This window comes from Hibiscus syriacus, unplaced genomic scaffold (genome assembly GCF_006381635.1).
Source record: "Hibiscus syriacus cultivar Baekdansim isolate YM2019G1 unplaced genomic scaffold, ASM638163v2 tig00110745_pilon, whole genome shotgun sequence".
In the NCBI taxonomy this organism is placed as follows: Eukaryota; Viridiplantae; Streptophyta; class Magnoliopsida; order Malvales; family Malvaceae; genus Hibiscus; species Hibiscus syriacus.
The window spans coordinates 1,710,529-1,729,285 of record NW_024062847.1 but is presented as its reverse complement, the minus strand read 5'-3'; the positions used below and the strand labels follow the sequence as shown (position 1 = coordinate 1,729,285).

General features: G+C 33.3%; 1 protein-coding gene across 1 annotated transcript; it reads left to right on the top strand.

The window, feature by feature from the left end:
* Positions 1 to 17,351: 17,351 nt before the first annotated feature.
* On the top strand, positions 17,352 to 18,439 carry LOC120139428 (protein JINGUBANG-like). The gene has a single exon (XM_039154646.1). The coding sequence runs from the start codon at positions 17,369 to 17,371 to the stop codon at positions 18,437 to 18,439; it is 1,071 nt and encodes a 356-aa protein (XP_039010577.1). The 5' UTR covers positions 17,352 to 17,368.
* Positions 18,440 to 18,757: the final 318 nt, after the last annotated feature.

Genomic DNA, 18,757 nt, shown 5'->3' with positions numbered 1-18,757 from the left:
AATGTGTCTACAGCCGTTAAAGAAAATTTTGGGTTAGCCACTATAGTGTTTCCGTGTGACATTCTAATCGATCGACTTTGTATCGTGTCAAATTAGAGTGTTACTATCACTTTAATAGATCTTTCATTACCTTGATTCCGAAAAATACATCTCCTAAAGGCCTTGAAGACTTTAAATCATTATCCTCAGTAGAGAGTCTTTAAGATTGTCGGGTTGCATTAGCGAATTGGTGGGTGACAACCAGTTCGTCTTTGTGAAAGGCAAACAGATGGCGGATTGCTCACTGATTGTGAATGAAATCATTGACGATTTAAAAGCGAATGAAAAAGAAAGCTATTATCTTTAAAGCCGATTTTCGAAAAGCTTGTGACACAATAGATTGGGTATTTTTTATTCTAGTTTCAAAAAATATGGGATTTGGTAAGAAGTGGAGGGACTGGATAAAATGTTGCATATCGACCCTTACTATTGTGGTTTTGGTCAATGGCAGTCCGTCATGCTACTTCAACATTAAACCTGGACAGAGGCAAGGCTGTCCATTGTCTCATTTCTTATTCAATATCATTGGTAAAGCATTGAGTGGTCTTATAAACAAAGCTGTGGAAAAGGGGGTCATGAAGGGTGTCTTGGTGGGAAATGGGGGTCTGTACATATGCTGCATTCAGTTAGCTGATGATTTATTAGTGTTCTCGGACGCCAGCTCTGAAAGGTTCAAAAACATAAAAAGAGTTTTGAGAGTGTTTGAAGCCGTTGCAGGTCTAAGTCTTAATTTAAAAAAAAACTAATTTAATTGGTATAAATATGGAAGATCGGTGTCTCATGGAGTAGGCAGCTAGGATTAATTGCTGGGGTGAATCCTTTCCGACAATCTATCTTGGTTTACCCTTGGGGCAGCCAACAAATTCGAAGGTTTTGTGGCAGGCAGTTTTGATACGTTTCTGGCACGTCTCGATAGTTGGAAAGGAAAAATGCTCTCGTTTGGTGGTCGTATAACTTTGGTAAAATCAGTATTGACAAATCTTTCGGTCTACTATCTTTCTCTTTTCCTTTTGCCAGTAGTAGTGGCGGACACATTAAATAAGTGCGTGGCAAACTTTATTTGAGGTGCTTCGGAGAAGAGGCCAATACATTGGGTGAAATTGGACATTATTATCAAACCTAAAGCTTTAGGAAGATTGGGTACTAGTGACGTTATAATAAAGAATCATGCACTTTTGAACAAATAGATCTAGAGATACGACGAGGAGTCTATTTGTTTGGGAAGAAATATAATCGATGCAAAATATGAATTTGATCCAAATCTATTGTTTCCAAGATCGATCCACAATAATAAGATGCCGTGGATATGAAGAAATATATCTGCCCCTTTGTTAAAAGGAGATGATGCCTTCACTAAACATTTACGTTGCGTGGTGGGTGATGGCAGTAAGTTTGATTTTTGAGAGGATGCTTGGACTGAAGTTCCCTCCTTGAAATTCGCATTTCTGTGAATTTTTTGCGTTGCCATTAAGAAGAGCGGTAAAGTTAAATAGTTTGGCTCGGTAAGAAATGGGGTGTGGTCTTGGAATATTGAGCTCAGAAGGCCCCTTTTCGAGTGGGAAGTAATCATTTTGGAAAATTTTATGAATGTACTAAATCGTGCTGTGGATGGTGTGAATGGGCAAGACCATCTCAATTGGTTAGGGGCGGCTAGTGGATCTTACTCATTCAAAGAGTATTGTGTAGTTGCAGCAAGTGAAGGTTTAATCAAGGACCCGATTTGGAATTTAGTTATTTCGAATCTTGCTCCCTTTAAGCCTTTGTGTGGAAGGCAATATTCCATCAACGTATTTCGTGTTTGCAACAACTTTCAAAATGTGGTGTATAGGTTTCAAATTATATTTTCTGCACCTATGCTCTAGCAAAGTTGAATTTATTAACCATTTGTTTTATCATTGTTTGGAGGGTGTGGCGCATTGATGTAGATTGTGGAAGATTAATCTAGTATTCCCCGGATCACTTAAATCCTTGATAACAATTTGGCATCTGCATTTGTTTAAAGCGGAGGTAAAATCGATATGGACTATGAGTTTAATATAATTGCAGTCGTTTTGGTATTCGCACAAATATCCTCATAACATTTGTTTTTTGATTGGTTTGTCAGTGGTCAAGTATTTTCAGATTCGTTCTTTAGTAAAAAGTTGTTCTTAGATATAATTATTATTGTGCAGCAAAACAATCTGCCAGATAATTTTATTCTCTCACCACTCCTTTATCACTTCGTAAAGCATCTCGCATGACAGAGAAAATGACTTTTCATTGGAATTACTTGGTTTTTTTATGTTGGTCATCATTCTCAAGGGAATATTTTATTTTTTTTAAATATCTTTAGGTTTACATATTTTTTGTATGAATTCTGATGATTATTGTCCCCATTTTTTATGCTTCAATGCATTGTAATTTTGATTATTTTTTTATTTTCATTAATAAATTTGAGTTGCTATTGTTGAAAACATATGTTAATGTATGATTTGTATAAAATATTGTACTAATTTATTTTAACATAGATTAATTAGAATATATTTTCTGAAGAATATTAATTAGAATATAAATCCAATCATTAATGTAAATGTTCATTCGATTGATTGAAAAATGAATAAAATAAATAAGGGTAAATTACACATTTACTCACTGAACTTTAATTTCTTTCCTATTTTACTCACTATACTTTAATTTTTTTTCAATTTAATCATTGAATTTTATACATTGATTTTTAATCGCTCCACTGTTTTCTCTTTAACTCTGTGATTATATAGCCTTTTTTATATTATATTGTAATTAATTAATATTTTATTAATATTATATATGTAACACCATTAACTCGTATATGTCTTAATATATGAATCAAATATGTCACATCAACTTAAAAACATTTATTGAATTGAAATTCCCTAAAAATTTGTTTCCTTTGAAAACACTCTTAATCTAACTTCAAAAATCTATTTTAAAGTATACCTCAACCATAATTTATTTCTTTGTCACATGAAAATAAATTAATTTTCTTAATCAGTAATTTTATTAAACCATGTCTTTTCATGAATTTTAAAAAAAAATAATAACATAATATATTCTTTTCATGCATAGATACTGATAAAACTAAACTAAGTAAAATAAACTAAAATAGTTGTAATTTACTATTACAGATTATTTAACATAACTACGATAAATAGAAATTACTGACATAATTATACATGTCACTATAAGTCAAAAGAAACATCATAGATGTCTTACTGATACTGATGATATGTATGTCTTTCCAAAACGATGTACTGATAGCTCCTTATTGATCGTACTTATCCTTATTAGAACCTAAGCATGAAAATCTTCACGCGCTAAGTATAACTTAGTGAGGCAGTAATAATCTAAGGTGAGAAAAATGTGAAAATATCATAAACATAAATAAAATAATTAACTTAAAAAATTAAACTGGAAAACCAACTTATCCAAGTCGATTTCTTCACTGAGACCTGAAATTTCATTTTAAATCATGAACTCATGAAAATTATGATAAATCATATCTGATAAAATAAGCATATCATGCTTTCTCTCAACTGGAAATCATTTACAACTTGCATATTAATTTTCATAGCCCAATGCATATTTATGAGAACATAAGATACGTGAGTATGGTGCGCACTATGCACAACACAGTGCAAATCGTAACTGATATTGAGATATGATGCATTTCAGTGCCATCATAACCTGAATAAGCACCAACGGTGCTGGACATTGATACACGAATGTACCAAAGCTGATATGGTAACATTGATACACGAATGTACCAAAGCTGATATGATAACATTGATACACGAATGTACCAAAGATGATATGATAACATTGATACATGAATGTACCAAAGCTGATATGATAACATTGATACACGAATGTACCAAAGCTGAAAATGGATAAATACTCAACTAATGGCATGCAAAGTGTACCAACAGTTCTCACTATTACACAATGGGCTGACGTATCATAATAATTTCATCATAAAAATATCATGCTTGTGTAGTTCATACCCTAAATCATTCATAAAACTGATATAGAATATTATAAAAATATTCTTTATAAACTTTATAAATCATGCTGTAAATTGGAATAAGGTTGACTTATCGCAAGTCGTCCTCGATCAAAATAATTAAATAAATAACTGCACTCATCTTTGTCTCACTACAGAACTTGTATATAATAATCCTAGTCACGAGCTTTGTCCTTTCCTTTCGAATCGTTCGGATTGCTAGATTTAACGTAGTCTGACAATACCAAATTATAACACAAAAATTGTTCGAACTACATATTAGTATCATACTAATATAAGCTCATTTTAACATTTGAAAATCTATAAAATAAAATCGATAACTAAATCGATATCAACCAAACTCATAACTCCATTATAACTTCAAACTTATCAAAACACTTATACAATTCCATAAATAATTATTCCCAACATGATTCTTCAACTTTTACTAATTATAAAATCAAACCACATATTTTAAATTCTTTCTAGAATTCAACTCAACTTTTCCTTTAATTCATAATGGTCCTTCACCATTATGATAATAGTACATTAATTACTAAAGTTCCAGCACTTGAATAAAATACTCAAATCAATTCTTCAATATTCAAAACATTATAAATTTCAACTCAAACTTTCCTAAACTTTCGATTTTCAACACTTAACTTTATAAATTTGTAATTCAACCTCAACTCAATATTAATTCAAAATTCAGCATACTAATAAATTTTCTAGTATTCGATAATTTACTCAAATAATTTTCTCCAATAATTTTCTCCATTTAAGAACTTGCAAACAAGTCCCCAAAGTTTTGGAACCTTTCGAATTCCACCATCTAAGCATTAAAATGAATTCTTTTAGAATTCTTCTCAACATTTCCAATTTATTCAAAATGATCTCTTGCCATTTAACTTCAATTCCAAGCAACAAAAAATATACTCAACATTTAAACATTACTCTTCATCTTCTAATCCATTTCAACTTAAATTCTATAATTTCCATATTCATACAACTTGCACTACCTTTACATAATCAATATTTTGTATTGATATACACACTGGAATTTAATTATGTTTCTTCCGTTGAAAAATAGACTCGAATATGAATCTATCCATATAAATAAATCCTTCTAATTCATTCTTTACAATGTATGGTGAATTTTCAAAGTTGACCGAAAGAATTTGTTATGTGCAGAATCTTCTGCCCGTTTTTCTGACCTTTTCTAGATTAAAAATTCATATCTTTTTGTATACACCTTGAAATTGATCTCCGCTTGTTTTAAACAAAACTAGATTGATATATGAACACAATATATTAAAATAACCTCCAAATAATTTGTATATAATTTCTAGTGAATTGTCAAACTCACTACCAGATTCAAAATCTAAACTGTTTTCATTAATTTCATCCTTGGGTTCTTCATCAATTCTTACAACCAATTATTTAAAATCACTTAACTTTCATAACCCCTAAAACACAAAAAATCAACATCCCTTTCATCAACTCAAGATGAACTTGAACATAAACCCTAGTGATATTTATGTCAAAACGTAGTGAATTGAACATAGAACATTTTTCCTAACTACATCGAAGTCTAATTCTCAAGAAAATAACTTCAAAAATGAAAATAAAAATCTTACCTTGCTGTGTAGACTTGGCAGTAGTTGAAGATGGAGAGAGAGAGTTTCGTGAGATTTCTTGAGAAAAATCTCCCCTATCTTTAATATATAATTATAAATGAATTTTATATTCATTTTGGGCCAAAAACCCAAATTACCCTTAATAAATTCCCACAATTACCTCCATGCCACTCTTTCATCTCTATTTTAATATTATTAAAATACCTGTAAAATTTTCATCTCTCAATTTTCATTTTGACCCTTTATTTTTTCCAAAATTTCAATTTAGTCACTAAATTTTCAAAACTTATATTTTAGTCACTAAATAAAATTTGGGGTATTATAATTCCTCACCCTTAAAGAAAATTTGTCCTCAAATTTTCCATACATATCTACATACATGTATTAAATAGATGAGGAAAATTTTCCTTCATATATTCTTCCGTTCCCAAGTTGTTTCCTCAACTTTATGGTTCCGCCAAAGAACTTTTACCAGCGGTATCGTCATATTTCTTAATTATTTGACTCTATGTGCTAGAATCCTTACTGGCTCCTCTTCGTATGATAAGTCTAGTTGAATCTCAATTTCCTCTGGTGTAATCACATGTGAAGGATCTGATCGATATCTTCAAAGCATTGATACATGAAATACATTATGAATCTTATCCATCTCTTGAGGGAACACCAACTTATAAGCTACTGGTCCAACTCTCTTTACAATCTCGTATGGTCTAATAAATCTTGGACTCAATTTTCCTTTTCTTTTAAATCTCATAATCTTTTTCCAATGTGACACTTTAAGAAATACCTTATCACCGACCTGATATTCAATCTCTTTTCTTTTTAAATCAACATAAGATTTCTGTCTATCGGCTGCTATCTTGAGATTATCTTGGATTACCTTCACTTTGTCTTCCACCTCCTTAATTATATCTGGACCAATTACATCTTGATATTTTAATTCATACCAATTTAGTGGTGTTCGACATTTTCTTCCATATAATGCTTCAAAAGGAACCATTTTGATACTTGATTGATAACTGTTGTTATAAGCGAATTCTGCTAAAGAAAAATCCTTTTCCCATGATCCTTTGAAATCAATAACACACGCCCTTAGCATGTCTTTAAGTATCTGAATAGTTCACTCTGACTGACCATCTGTCTGAGGATGATAAGTTGTACTGAAACTTAATCGAGTTCTCAATGCCTCATGCAAAGACTTCCAAAATCTCGAAGTGAATCTCGGATCTCTATCTGAAACTATCAAAATGGGTACTCCATGAAGTTGTACAATTTCTCTGACATATAATTCAATATATTTGTTCATAGAATAATCTTCTCGAACTGGGATAAAGTGTGTTGTCTTTGTCAATCTATCCACTATCACCCAGATCGAATATTTCCTACTGGGTGTCAAAGGTAAACCTGTTACGAAATCCATGGTAACTCGTTCCCATTTCCACTAAGGAATGGAGATAGGTTGTAACAACCCCAAAGGGACTTGATTTTTTACTTTTACTTACTGGCATATTAGACATTTAGAAACAAACTCAGTGATAGCTCTTTTCATACCTGCCCACCAATACCGACTCTTTAAATATTGATACATTTTATTTCCTCTTGGATGCATAATCAAAGGACTATAATGAGCTTCATAAAGAAGATCTTTCTTTAGTTCTTCGTCATCGGGTATGCAAATTTGATTCCGATAATACAAACATTCATCATATTTAATTTCAAAATCTGTCATTTCTCCTTTCTTTGCTTGCTCCATTGTATCTAGACACTTCTTATCTTTATTCTGAAAAATCCTTGACTCGATCTACTAGGGCAGGTCTCAATCTCAATTCTGCAACCAATGCACCATTTTCGTCTATTGATAGTCGTGCATCTAATGCCTCATAGCAACAAAGGTTTTTCGACTAAGTGTATCAGCTACCACATTAGCCTTCCCAGGATGATAATCAATAATCACATTATAGTCTTTGAGAAGTTCAACCCATCTCCTTTGCCTTAGATTTAACTCTTTCTGAGTGAGCAAATATTTTAAACTCTTATGATCTGTATAAATGTAGCATCACTCACCATATAAATAGTGTTGTCATATCTTAAGAGCAAACACTACAACTGCTAGCTCCAAATCATTTATCGGATAATTCCGTTCGTGTGCCTTTAACTGTCTTGAAGCATAGGCTACCACTTTACCTTCTTGCATTAAAACACATCCCAAACCATTATGGGACGCATCACTGTAGATTACATAATATTTATCTGACTCTGGCTGCACTAACATCGGGGCCTCTGTCATAATATTTTTAAGCATATCAAATCTTTCTTGACACTTCTCAGTCCAGACAAATGGTACATCCTAAGTAACTTAGTAAGTGGAGATGCAATTATTGAAAAATTCTTCACAAATCTCTGATAATATCCAGCTAATCCCAAGAAACTTCGAACTTCTGAAACATTTTGCGGAGGTTTCCACTCCACTATCGCTTGCACCTTCTTGGGATCCACTCTAATTCCTTATGCTGAAATCACGTGGCCCATAAAGGCGACCTCTAACAGCCAAAATTCACATTTTGACAATTTAGCATATAACTTTTTATCTCGTAACGTCTGTAGTATGATACGGAGATGTGTGGCATGCTCCTCCTTAGTCTTAGAATACACCAAAATATCATCAATGAACACAACCACAAATTGATCCAAATAAGCTGAAATACCTGATTCATCAAATCCATAAATGTTGCTGGAGCATTGGTCATTCCAAATAGCATCACAACAAATCATAATGACCATATCGAGTTCTGAAAGTCGTCTTGAGAATATCTTCCTCCTTTATCTTTAGTTGATGATACCCTGACCGAAGATCGATCTTCAAAAATACTGAAGCACCCTTGAGCTGATCAAACATATCATCAATCATTGGAAGAGGGTATTTACTCTTCACCATCACCTTATCCAGTTTACGATAATCAATACATAATCTCATTGATTCATCTTTCTTTTTAACAAAAAGTACCGGTGCACCCCACAGAGATACACTTGGTCTAATAAAACCTCGATCAAGTAGCTCCTGTAATTGCACCTTTAATTCTTTGAGTTCTGTTGGAGCCATCTTGTATGGAGCCATTGAAATAGGTACAGTGCCCAAGAAAATATCAGTTTTAAACTTTACTTCTCGATCAAGAGGTAATCCGGGTAATTCATTAGGAAATACATCTGGAAATTCTCGAACTGTCAGAATATCCTCCAATCGAATTTCAGATGTCCGGGTATCAATCACATTTGCTAAGAAAGATGTACAACCTTTTTCAATCATTTTCATTATCGTCACTACTGATATTACATTAGATAAAGATCTCAATTTTTCTCCAATTACTATTATCTCATTACCCTCCACATCCTTTATAAATAATCGCTTCATGCAACAATCTACTCAACCATAATGCCGAGATAACCAATCCATGCCCAATATAATCTCAAACTCGTCAAACGATAACTCTAAAAGATTCACCATGAATATAACCCCTTGAATCTTTATCGGATAATTTCTACTAATCCGTGTAACTCTATAACTATGACCAGTTGATTTATAGCTATCATATCACTATTGATGGGTTCTAATGGAATATTCTTATTTTTAACTAATTCCAAACTAACATAGAATGCGTAGAACCCGAATCAATCAAAACAAATGCAGGCTCATCATAAGATAGAAGATACCTGCTATGATCTCTGGGTCATCACGGTCCTCATTAGTCTTGATGTTATAAATTCTCGTTGGAGCACAAACATCAGACTGGGAGGCTGACTCTGAATATCCTCTCCCTAAACCTCTGCCTTGACTACCTCTCTGAGGTATTGCCACTGACCGCTCTGTCTAAACATATCTCTTTCCTGCCATCGGGCAGTCTATGATATAATGACCAGGGTCTCCACAATGAAAACAAACTCTTGATCCTGCTCTACATTCACCATAATGATATTTTCCACACCGTGGACATGATGGGTGTTATCCCTGAGACTGAGCTGATCTGCCAACTCCTGTAGCCATTTTCTGTACTTGACGCCCTTTTTCCTTAGACTCGGATCCTCTGCGACTAGATGCACCAACTTCTAATTTACTATGATACTGATATCCTTAACTTCGACCTCTTTTAGATTGAGATGAGGATGATGCTAGACTGTCGTCTCCGCTCTATCAGAAAATTCTCATTTTGCGCCATTTCCAAATATTTTTTCTTTGTTCACCACTTCCTGAAAAGCGGTTAAGTTCACATCCAACAAAAGTTCCCTGAGTCTAGGATGAAGACCTCGAATAAATTTCTGACATGTATCTCTCTCGGTGGGAACCATCTTCAAGGCATAGTGAGCAAGTTTAGTAAGCTCATATTCATACTCGTACACATTTACCACCCTGAATCAGATTAAAGAAATCTTGCTTCATCTGGGTAATAAATTGCTCACCGATATATTTCTTCTGAAAGGCCTCTAAGAAGAATCGCCACATGATCTGATCTGGAGGAACACGTGTTGTCACATTCGTCCACCATATACGAGTCTGGCCTCGTAACAGTGAAACTACTCCATCCAATCTTTCATCCTCGGAAAAGTGAAGACTGTCCAACATTTTTTTCACATCATTCAGCTACATATCTGCCACTATTGGGCCTTCATTTGCTTCACCTCTAAATTTTGTAGCTCCTAAACTTTTTAATTCATTCGGAACCGATATTCTCAGAACTGGAGGAGGAGGTGGAGGCATAGGAATGTGAGGTGTTGTAGCTGGCTGATATCTTGCCAATATAGCCTCAAGAGCTTACAAGAAAATCCCTTGATCTAAAGATGGCATCCCCTGTTGTGACTGTGCTCCCTGTTGCTGAGGTTCATGCACAACTTCATTACTACTTCCACTATCGGTTCTCTCAGGAACCTCCTCCTATTCGATAGCTCTTCTAAAGCCCTCCGTATTTGATATCTAACCACAAACACATAATATTACTTAGTAAGGAGTAACATCCTAAATAAAATCATCAGACCATACCAGATCAGTAATTTTCGACATCCTAGTGGCATGTACATATTTCTGACATATTATAGGCCCGGTTTAGGCCGAGAATCAGTTAACCTGTAGCTTTGATACAATAAATGTAACACCCTTAACCAGTATATATCTCAATATACGAATCAAAGATGTCATATCAACTCAAAAACATTTATTGAACAAAAATTCCCTAAAAATTTGTTTCCTTTAAAAACACTCTTATTCTAACTTCAAAAATCTATTTTAAAGTATACCGCAACTAAATTTATTTTTTTGTCACAGGAAAATAAATTAATTTTCTTAATCATTAATTTTATTAAATCATATCTTTTCATGAATGTTTTTTAAAAAAACATAATAACATAATATATTCTTTTCATGCATATATACTGATAAAACTAAACTAAGTAAATAAACTAAAATAATTTTAATTTACTATTACAGATTATTTAACATAACTACGATAAATAGACATTACTGACATAATTATACATGCCACTATAAGTCAAAAGAAACATCATAGATGTCTTACTGATACTGATGATATGTATGTCTTTCCAAAACGATGCTCTGATAGCTTCTTATTGATCGTACTTATCCTTATTAGAACCTACGCATGAAAATCTTCACGCGCTAAGTATAACTTAGTGAGGCAGTAATAATATAAGGTGAGAAAAATCTAAAAATATCATAAACATAAATAAAATAATTCAACTTAAAACATTAAACTGGAAAACCAACTTAGCCAAGTCGATTTCTTCACTGAGACCTGAAATTTCATTTTAAATCATGAAGTCATGAAAATTCTAATAAATCATATCTGATAAAATAAGCATATCATATTTTCTGTCAACTGGAAATCATTTACAACTTGCATATTCATTTTCATAGCCCAATGCATATTTATGAGAACATATGATACGTAAGTATGGTGTGCACTATGCACAACACAGTGCAAATTGTAAATGATATTGAGATATGATGCACTTCAGTGCCACTATAACCTGAATAAGCACCAACGGTGCTGGACATTGATACACGAATGTACCAAAGCTAATATGATAACATTGATACACGAATGTACCAAAACTGATATTATAACATTGATACACGAATGTACCAAAGCTGATATAATAACATTGATACACGAATGTACCAAAGCTGATAATGGATAAATACCCAACTAATGGCATGCCAAGTGTACCAACAGTTCTCACTATTAAACACAATGGGCTGACATATCATAATAATTTCATCATAAAAATATCATGCTTGGGTAGTTCATACCCTAAATCATTCATAAAACTAATATAGAATATTATAAAAATATTCTTTATAAACTTTATAAATCATGTTGTAAATTGGAATGAGGTTGACTTATCGCAAGTCGTCCTCGATCAAAATAATTAAATAAAAAACTGCACTCATCGTTGCCTCATTACAGAACTTGTATATAATAATCCTAGTCACGAGCTTTGTCCTTTCCTTTCGAATCGTTTGGATTGCTAGATTTAACGTAGTCCGACAATACCAAATAATAACACAAAAATTCTTTGAACTACATATTAGTATCGTACTAATATAAGCTCATTTTAACATTTGAAAATCTATAAAATAAATCGATAACTAAATTGATATCAACCAAACTCATAACTCCATTATAACTTCAAACTTATCGAAACACTTATGCAATTCCATAAATATTTATTCCCAACATGATTCTTCAACTTTTACCAATTATAAAATCAAACCACATTTTAATTTCTTTCTAGAATTCAACTCAACTTTTCCTTTAATTCATAATGGTTTCTTGCCATTTAAATTCAATTCCAAGCATCCAAAAATATACTCAACATTTAAACATTACTCTTCATCTTCTAATCCATTTCAACTTAAATTTTAAAATTTCCATATTCAGACAACTTGCACTACCTTTAAAGAATCAATATTCTGTATTTATATACATACTAGAATTTAATTCCCTTTCTTCCGTTGAAAACTAGACTCGAATATGAATCTATTCATATAAAGAACTCCTTCTAATTCATTATGTACAATTTATGGTGAATTTTCAAAGTTGACCGAAAGAATTTGTTTTGTGCAGAATCTGCTGCCCGTTTTTCTGACATTTCCTCGGTTAAAAATTCATTTCTTTTTGTATACACCTTGAAATTGATCCCGTTTTTTAAACAAAACTAGATTGATATAAGAACACAATATATAAAAATAAACTCCAAATAATTTTTATATAATTTCTGGTGAATTTTCAAACTCACTGCCAAATTTAAAATCTAAATTATTTTCATTAATTTCATCATTAAGTTTTCATCAATTCTTACAATCAATTCTTTAAAATCACTTAACTCTTTATAACCCCTAAAACACAAGAAATCAATATCTCCTTCATCAACTCAAGATGAACTTGAACATAAGACTAGTGATATTCATGTCAAAACGTAGCAAATTGAGCATAGAATATTTTTCCTAACTACACCGAAGTTAATTCTCAAGAAAATAGCTCCAAAAATGAAAATAAAAATCTTACCTTGTTGTATAAACTTTGCAGTATCTGAAAATTGAGAGAGAGAGTTTCGTGAGATTTCTTTAGAAAAATCTCTCCCTTATCTTTAATATATAATTAAAAAATAAATTTTATATTCATTTTGGGCCAAAAACCCAAATTACTCTTAATAAATTCCCACAATTACCTCCATGCCACTCCTTCATCTCTATTTTAATATTATTAAAATAGTTATAAAATTTTATCTCTCAATTTTTTATTTTGACCCTTTAATTTTTAAAATTTTAATTTAATCACTAAATTTTTAAAACTTATATTTTTATCACTAAATAAAATTTGGGGTATTACTATATATATATATATATTACCCCGTTAGCTTTTCCGTTTTTCTTCTCGTTCTTCGTCAGGTTTTTCACAAACCTCCCCACTTCCAAGATATTCATAATTCTTCAGAAATACTCCTTCAACGAGCTCTACAGAATTCAAAGTTTCTAAAAAATGGGTTTCAAAAATGAAAACCAAAATGTGGCATAGAATAGTTCACCAAGGGCTAAGGGTGTTGAGATGAATGGAAACAACCGTTGTTGTCCTTCATTTGAAACTCAATTTTAATTTTGAAAGTTCACCAAGAAATTTTTAAAAAATACACTGTTTACACGCCCTTCAAGCATCTCAACCACTTTGGGTCATGCTCAACCTTAGTTTTGCCCACTCTGGTATTTATGCACCAGAAAATTACATAAGCCGTTTATACCCCAAATCGCACGCCTTTCTTCCTCCAGAGTGAACTGCCATTGTTTCATCCTTCTGGGTTTAGATGAAATAACAGAACTTAGGGTGGAGGGTGAGTAGGGACGACCAAGGATTCCAACTCAAGGCGGGCAAAGGATTCTTTTTAATAATAAAAAAATGAGGGGACAGAAACACCCGGGACAAAGGGTAGTTCCGTCCCTGAGGGTGAGAACGTGGAACGGGTTAGGATTTGTGAGTTGAGATTTGGGATTTAGGTTGCAGAAATCTTCTCTCGACGGCGTGGAGCTGTATTTTACTCTTGATTTGTTTTCCAGGGTAAATATATTCTAGGTAATTTTTATTTATTTTCTACTGTTTTTCTTTTAATATATATTTTAATGATTAAAAAGGCTTAATTAAATTAAATCATAACACCATTAAAATAACGATTGTGACAAAAAATCTAATATATAAAATATAATAAGTAAATTAAAAAAATTAAAAGTACAATAATAAAATAGTAGAGAATAAAATTTAATGACTAAACATGTTCTTTACCCCATAAACAAACAATAAATTATTATATTTTAATTAAAAGTGTCAACTTCAAAATATCAATCAAATCAAGATGAGAATCCGTCAACAAATTACACTTGTATGTATAAACCAAATTTAAAGCAACACACCACACTGGTTCATTGTATGTACCATGTATCGTAAAATAAAAACAATTACCCCAAAATAAATAGTTGATTGTACAATACATCCTCAAATGATTCTTATTTTAAAGGGTAAATTACAACATTTCTCACTAAACTATATTCTCTATCATATTTTCCTCACCTAACTTTCAATTTTTCTATTTTGCTATTGGACTTTACAAATTGAATCATTTTGCTCACTCTTTCGTTAACTATTTAATGGCGTTATGATGTTGCACAAGCATGAAAACGACGTCGTTTTGATAAACTCAAATATACACCAAAATGGCATCATTTCGAATCCTATATTGAAAGTTCGCTGAGTAAAATAGGAGAGGGAGTAAAGTTCAGTGAGGACCTGTGTAATTTACCCTTATTCCTTTTCTTCTCCATTTTCTCTCCACTGCCATTGATACTACGTAAGATGCTATAGCATTTAACGCAAGTATATGTATCGTTCAAGTAATAAAGTTGTAACTATTGATGCTACGAATGTCGAACCCACAAGAAGCAGAATGTTTTCATTAAAGTTTTTAACAGTAAGATTTATCAAAGATATGAAATGCTAGAAAGAAAGTAATGAAATCAATAACGAAAGATACCAATTCATACTACAACATTCCAAAAAACAATTGGTCAGCTATCGAATCAAAGGATATGATATTATGACTTCCAAATTTTATGCAAACATTGTACACTTAATCATGTGATCAAAATTGATTAAAACCATTTAAACTATTTTAATAACTTTCATTAATTAAAGGCTCAAACTATTAACAATACTAATCAATCGGTTGCACACTTTTCAATATACCTATGCTACTCAGCAACACAATGCTCACAAATGTATATAGCAATTTGAATGAAACTATATCTAGATTTAAACGAAAATACTATATATCTAATTGCAAATATTTCTACTCACAATCATGAAGTTCAAAGCTCATAAATTAAGTATCCAAAATTCATAATAAACATCCAACAACAGTTTAAACATCCAAATCACTCACTCTCTCAATGGAAGGAGTTGAATGGTGATCCGCTTACCGCTGAAGTTCCTCAGCAAGCTTCCTTTATGTTGCAGCAATCCCTGACAGAGGATTTAGGCTTCCATGGCTTGAAAAGAAATAACGTAGAAAATGGTATTTTGGATCTCTCACAATCGTCACACTTTTTGCACCCAAGTACTCCCCTTTTATAGCTTGGATGAGAATTTCATCGGCCAATAGGAAAGGTCCACGTTTCAGGTGTTCTCCACCCAAATGACAGCTGCCCGAGACAGCTGTCTCAATCCAGAAGGTTCTCCTAATCGTCTGGAGCTTAGACGACCGCTACAACATTCGATCATCATTTCTTGTAGTGCTACAGCATCAGTGCAATAGTTTTCAGCAGCAAAAATCAATTTTAGCCCCTAGCAACCATGATACTCCTACCATGCAAAATATGTAAAATTAAGTAATTTTAATCCTAAAATGCTCCTTAATATGCTTAAGTTCAAACTAAACCTAGGTAATTAAGGCTACTAAAGATAACTATTTTGGAGAGTTATCAGCCACCGTGTCATTATCAATTCGGCCATAATCAACCATCATTGACGGTGGTCGTTCGGTCTCAAATTTCATGGGTCGGTTCATCTCGACCCCTTGAGTTTGAATATGGTGGTTGTTTCACAGAAAATATCCCAAAATCTGTGAAACTTGACTGAAATGCTTCGGCTACCTCATTTTCAATCTCAAATTCGTGGACTTCAAAGAAACTTTCGACAAAATGTAGGTTGGATTCAGACTCACGATGTCAAGGTGAAGCAACCCTTGAAATTTGGTACCGAACGACCACCATCTACGACGATCGATAGTGGCTGACAGTGGCCTCTGACCCACTTCTATTTTTATTTAATATTTTTAATTATTTTATATTAAAAATAAAAAAATGCCACATCATCCAGCCGTTAGAGAGAAAACTGGGGAGTGAGCAAAATGATTCAATCTGTAAGTTCAGTGAGCAAAATAGAAAAATTGAAAGTTGGCTCATGAAAATAAGAGAGAGAGTATAGTTTGGTGAGGAACGATGTAATTTACCCTATTTTAAATTAGTTTTAAGAGAAAAATATATTTTAAATTAGTTTGTAGACTTTTAGAATATTTTAATTTCATATTTAAACTATAATTTTCATTCTAAATTGATCCATAAACTCTTGAACATTCTAAATTCATCCCTAAATTATGACCCTCATTCTAAATTAATCTCCAAACTTTTGAACCCTCCGATAATCTCCCCTAAAATCATTTAAAAGTTTGGGTGTTAGATTGAACTATTCAAAAGTTTAGGATCAATATAGAATGAAGGTCATAATTTAGGGTTTAATTTGGAATGTTTGAAAGTTCATGGACCAACTTCGAATGAAATTCACTATTAAGGATGAAATTAGAAAGTTCAAAAGATTAAGGAACAATTTAAATGAAAGTCATAGTTTGAGGACTTGTAGTGCAATTATAAAAGAAAAAGTTCCTGGAGAAGTAAAAGGTTACCTCTATGATTTATCGGGACCCACCATTTCAAAAATTGGCCAAAAGCCAAATCAACATTCTCCACGTGTCTAGCGGAACCACTCTCACTTGTATATAAGTATATAATAAGAACACACAACTGCACATCACTTTCGCTTGGACTCTGCTAAAACGGAAAAAGAAAATGTCTTCGCAATTCCACAGTAAACTTTTCTCTCATACATTGGAACATCGTAGTATCGCCACTTTCAACACCCCGAGCCACCACATCAGCTGCCTCGCCGTCCACGATTACCTACTCTACGCCGCCGCCGTCAACGAAATCAGCGTCTTCGATCTATCGAACCACTCCTTTATGGATTCTTTTAACGACGATCCCACCACCGGGTTCGTCAAGTCCATCGCATTCAACAAAGGCAAAATCTTCACCGCTCATCAGGACGGCAAGATCAGAATCTGGAAAATGAGCACCCTTTCCAACAAACACCGCCTTATCTCCACTCTCCCCACCGTCAAAGACAGGCTCCTTAATTCCATGTTGCCGAAGAACTATATCAACGTACGGCGTCACAAAAAGAAGCTTTGGATGGAACACTGGGATACGGTTTCGGGTTTGATTATAAACGAGGCGAAGGGGGTAATGTATTCGGTTTCGTGGGACAAAAGTTTCAAGCTATGGAACGTAAAGACCCAACGTTGTATAGAATCCGTTAAAGCTCACGATGACGCCGTTAACGCTTTGGTTGTTTCCGACGATGGGACGGTTTACACGGGCGGCGCCGACGGATTGATTAGAATCTGGGAAGTGGACGGAAGCGAGAGACGACATGGTTTAGTGGGAACATTAGATAAACATAAATCTACGGTGAATGCGCTGGCTTTAAACGACGACGGATCGGCGTTGTTTTCTGGAGGGTGTGATGGTTCGATCATGGTGTGGGAGAAGAGAGATGATAATCAGGTGGAATTTGTGGAATCTTTGTGGGGTCATTCGGCGGCGATTTTGTGCTTGATCAACGTTAGGGATTCGTTTGTGAGTGGGTCATCCGATCGGACGGTCAGAGTGTGGCGACGTGGGAAAGAAGAAAGTGGGTTCCACTGTTGTTTGGTTCTTGAGGGACATGAAAACCCTGTGAAGTCGTTGGTAGCAGTTGAAACAAGTGTGTTTGACGGTGTCGTTTTCATCTGTAGTGGAAGTTTAGATGGAGAAATTAGGGTTTGGGAGATCACAACATGTTCAAAATCTCTAAAATAAATCATATGAACTCACCAATAGTTTCTTGATTTTTCTTCACTATGTTTGTATTTGTCTGTACTTATATATTTATATATAAATATATAAAAACTCAGCTTCAATTATAGAGAAGTGAAGTATGTCTATCGATTACATTCCCAAAACTTTTCGATAATCAATAATGTGTTCCAAAGTGTACGTGGAATTTTATGTTGGTTCAATAGTAGCATTCTTACTCATTAATTTCCAAAGTGTACGTGGAATTTTATGTTGGTTCAATAGTAGCATTCTTACTCATTAATTCTCCTGAATATTTTAGTTTAAATCAAGAGATCTAGA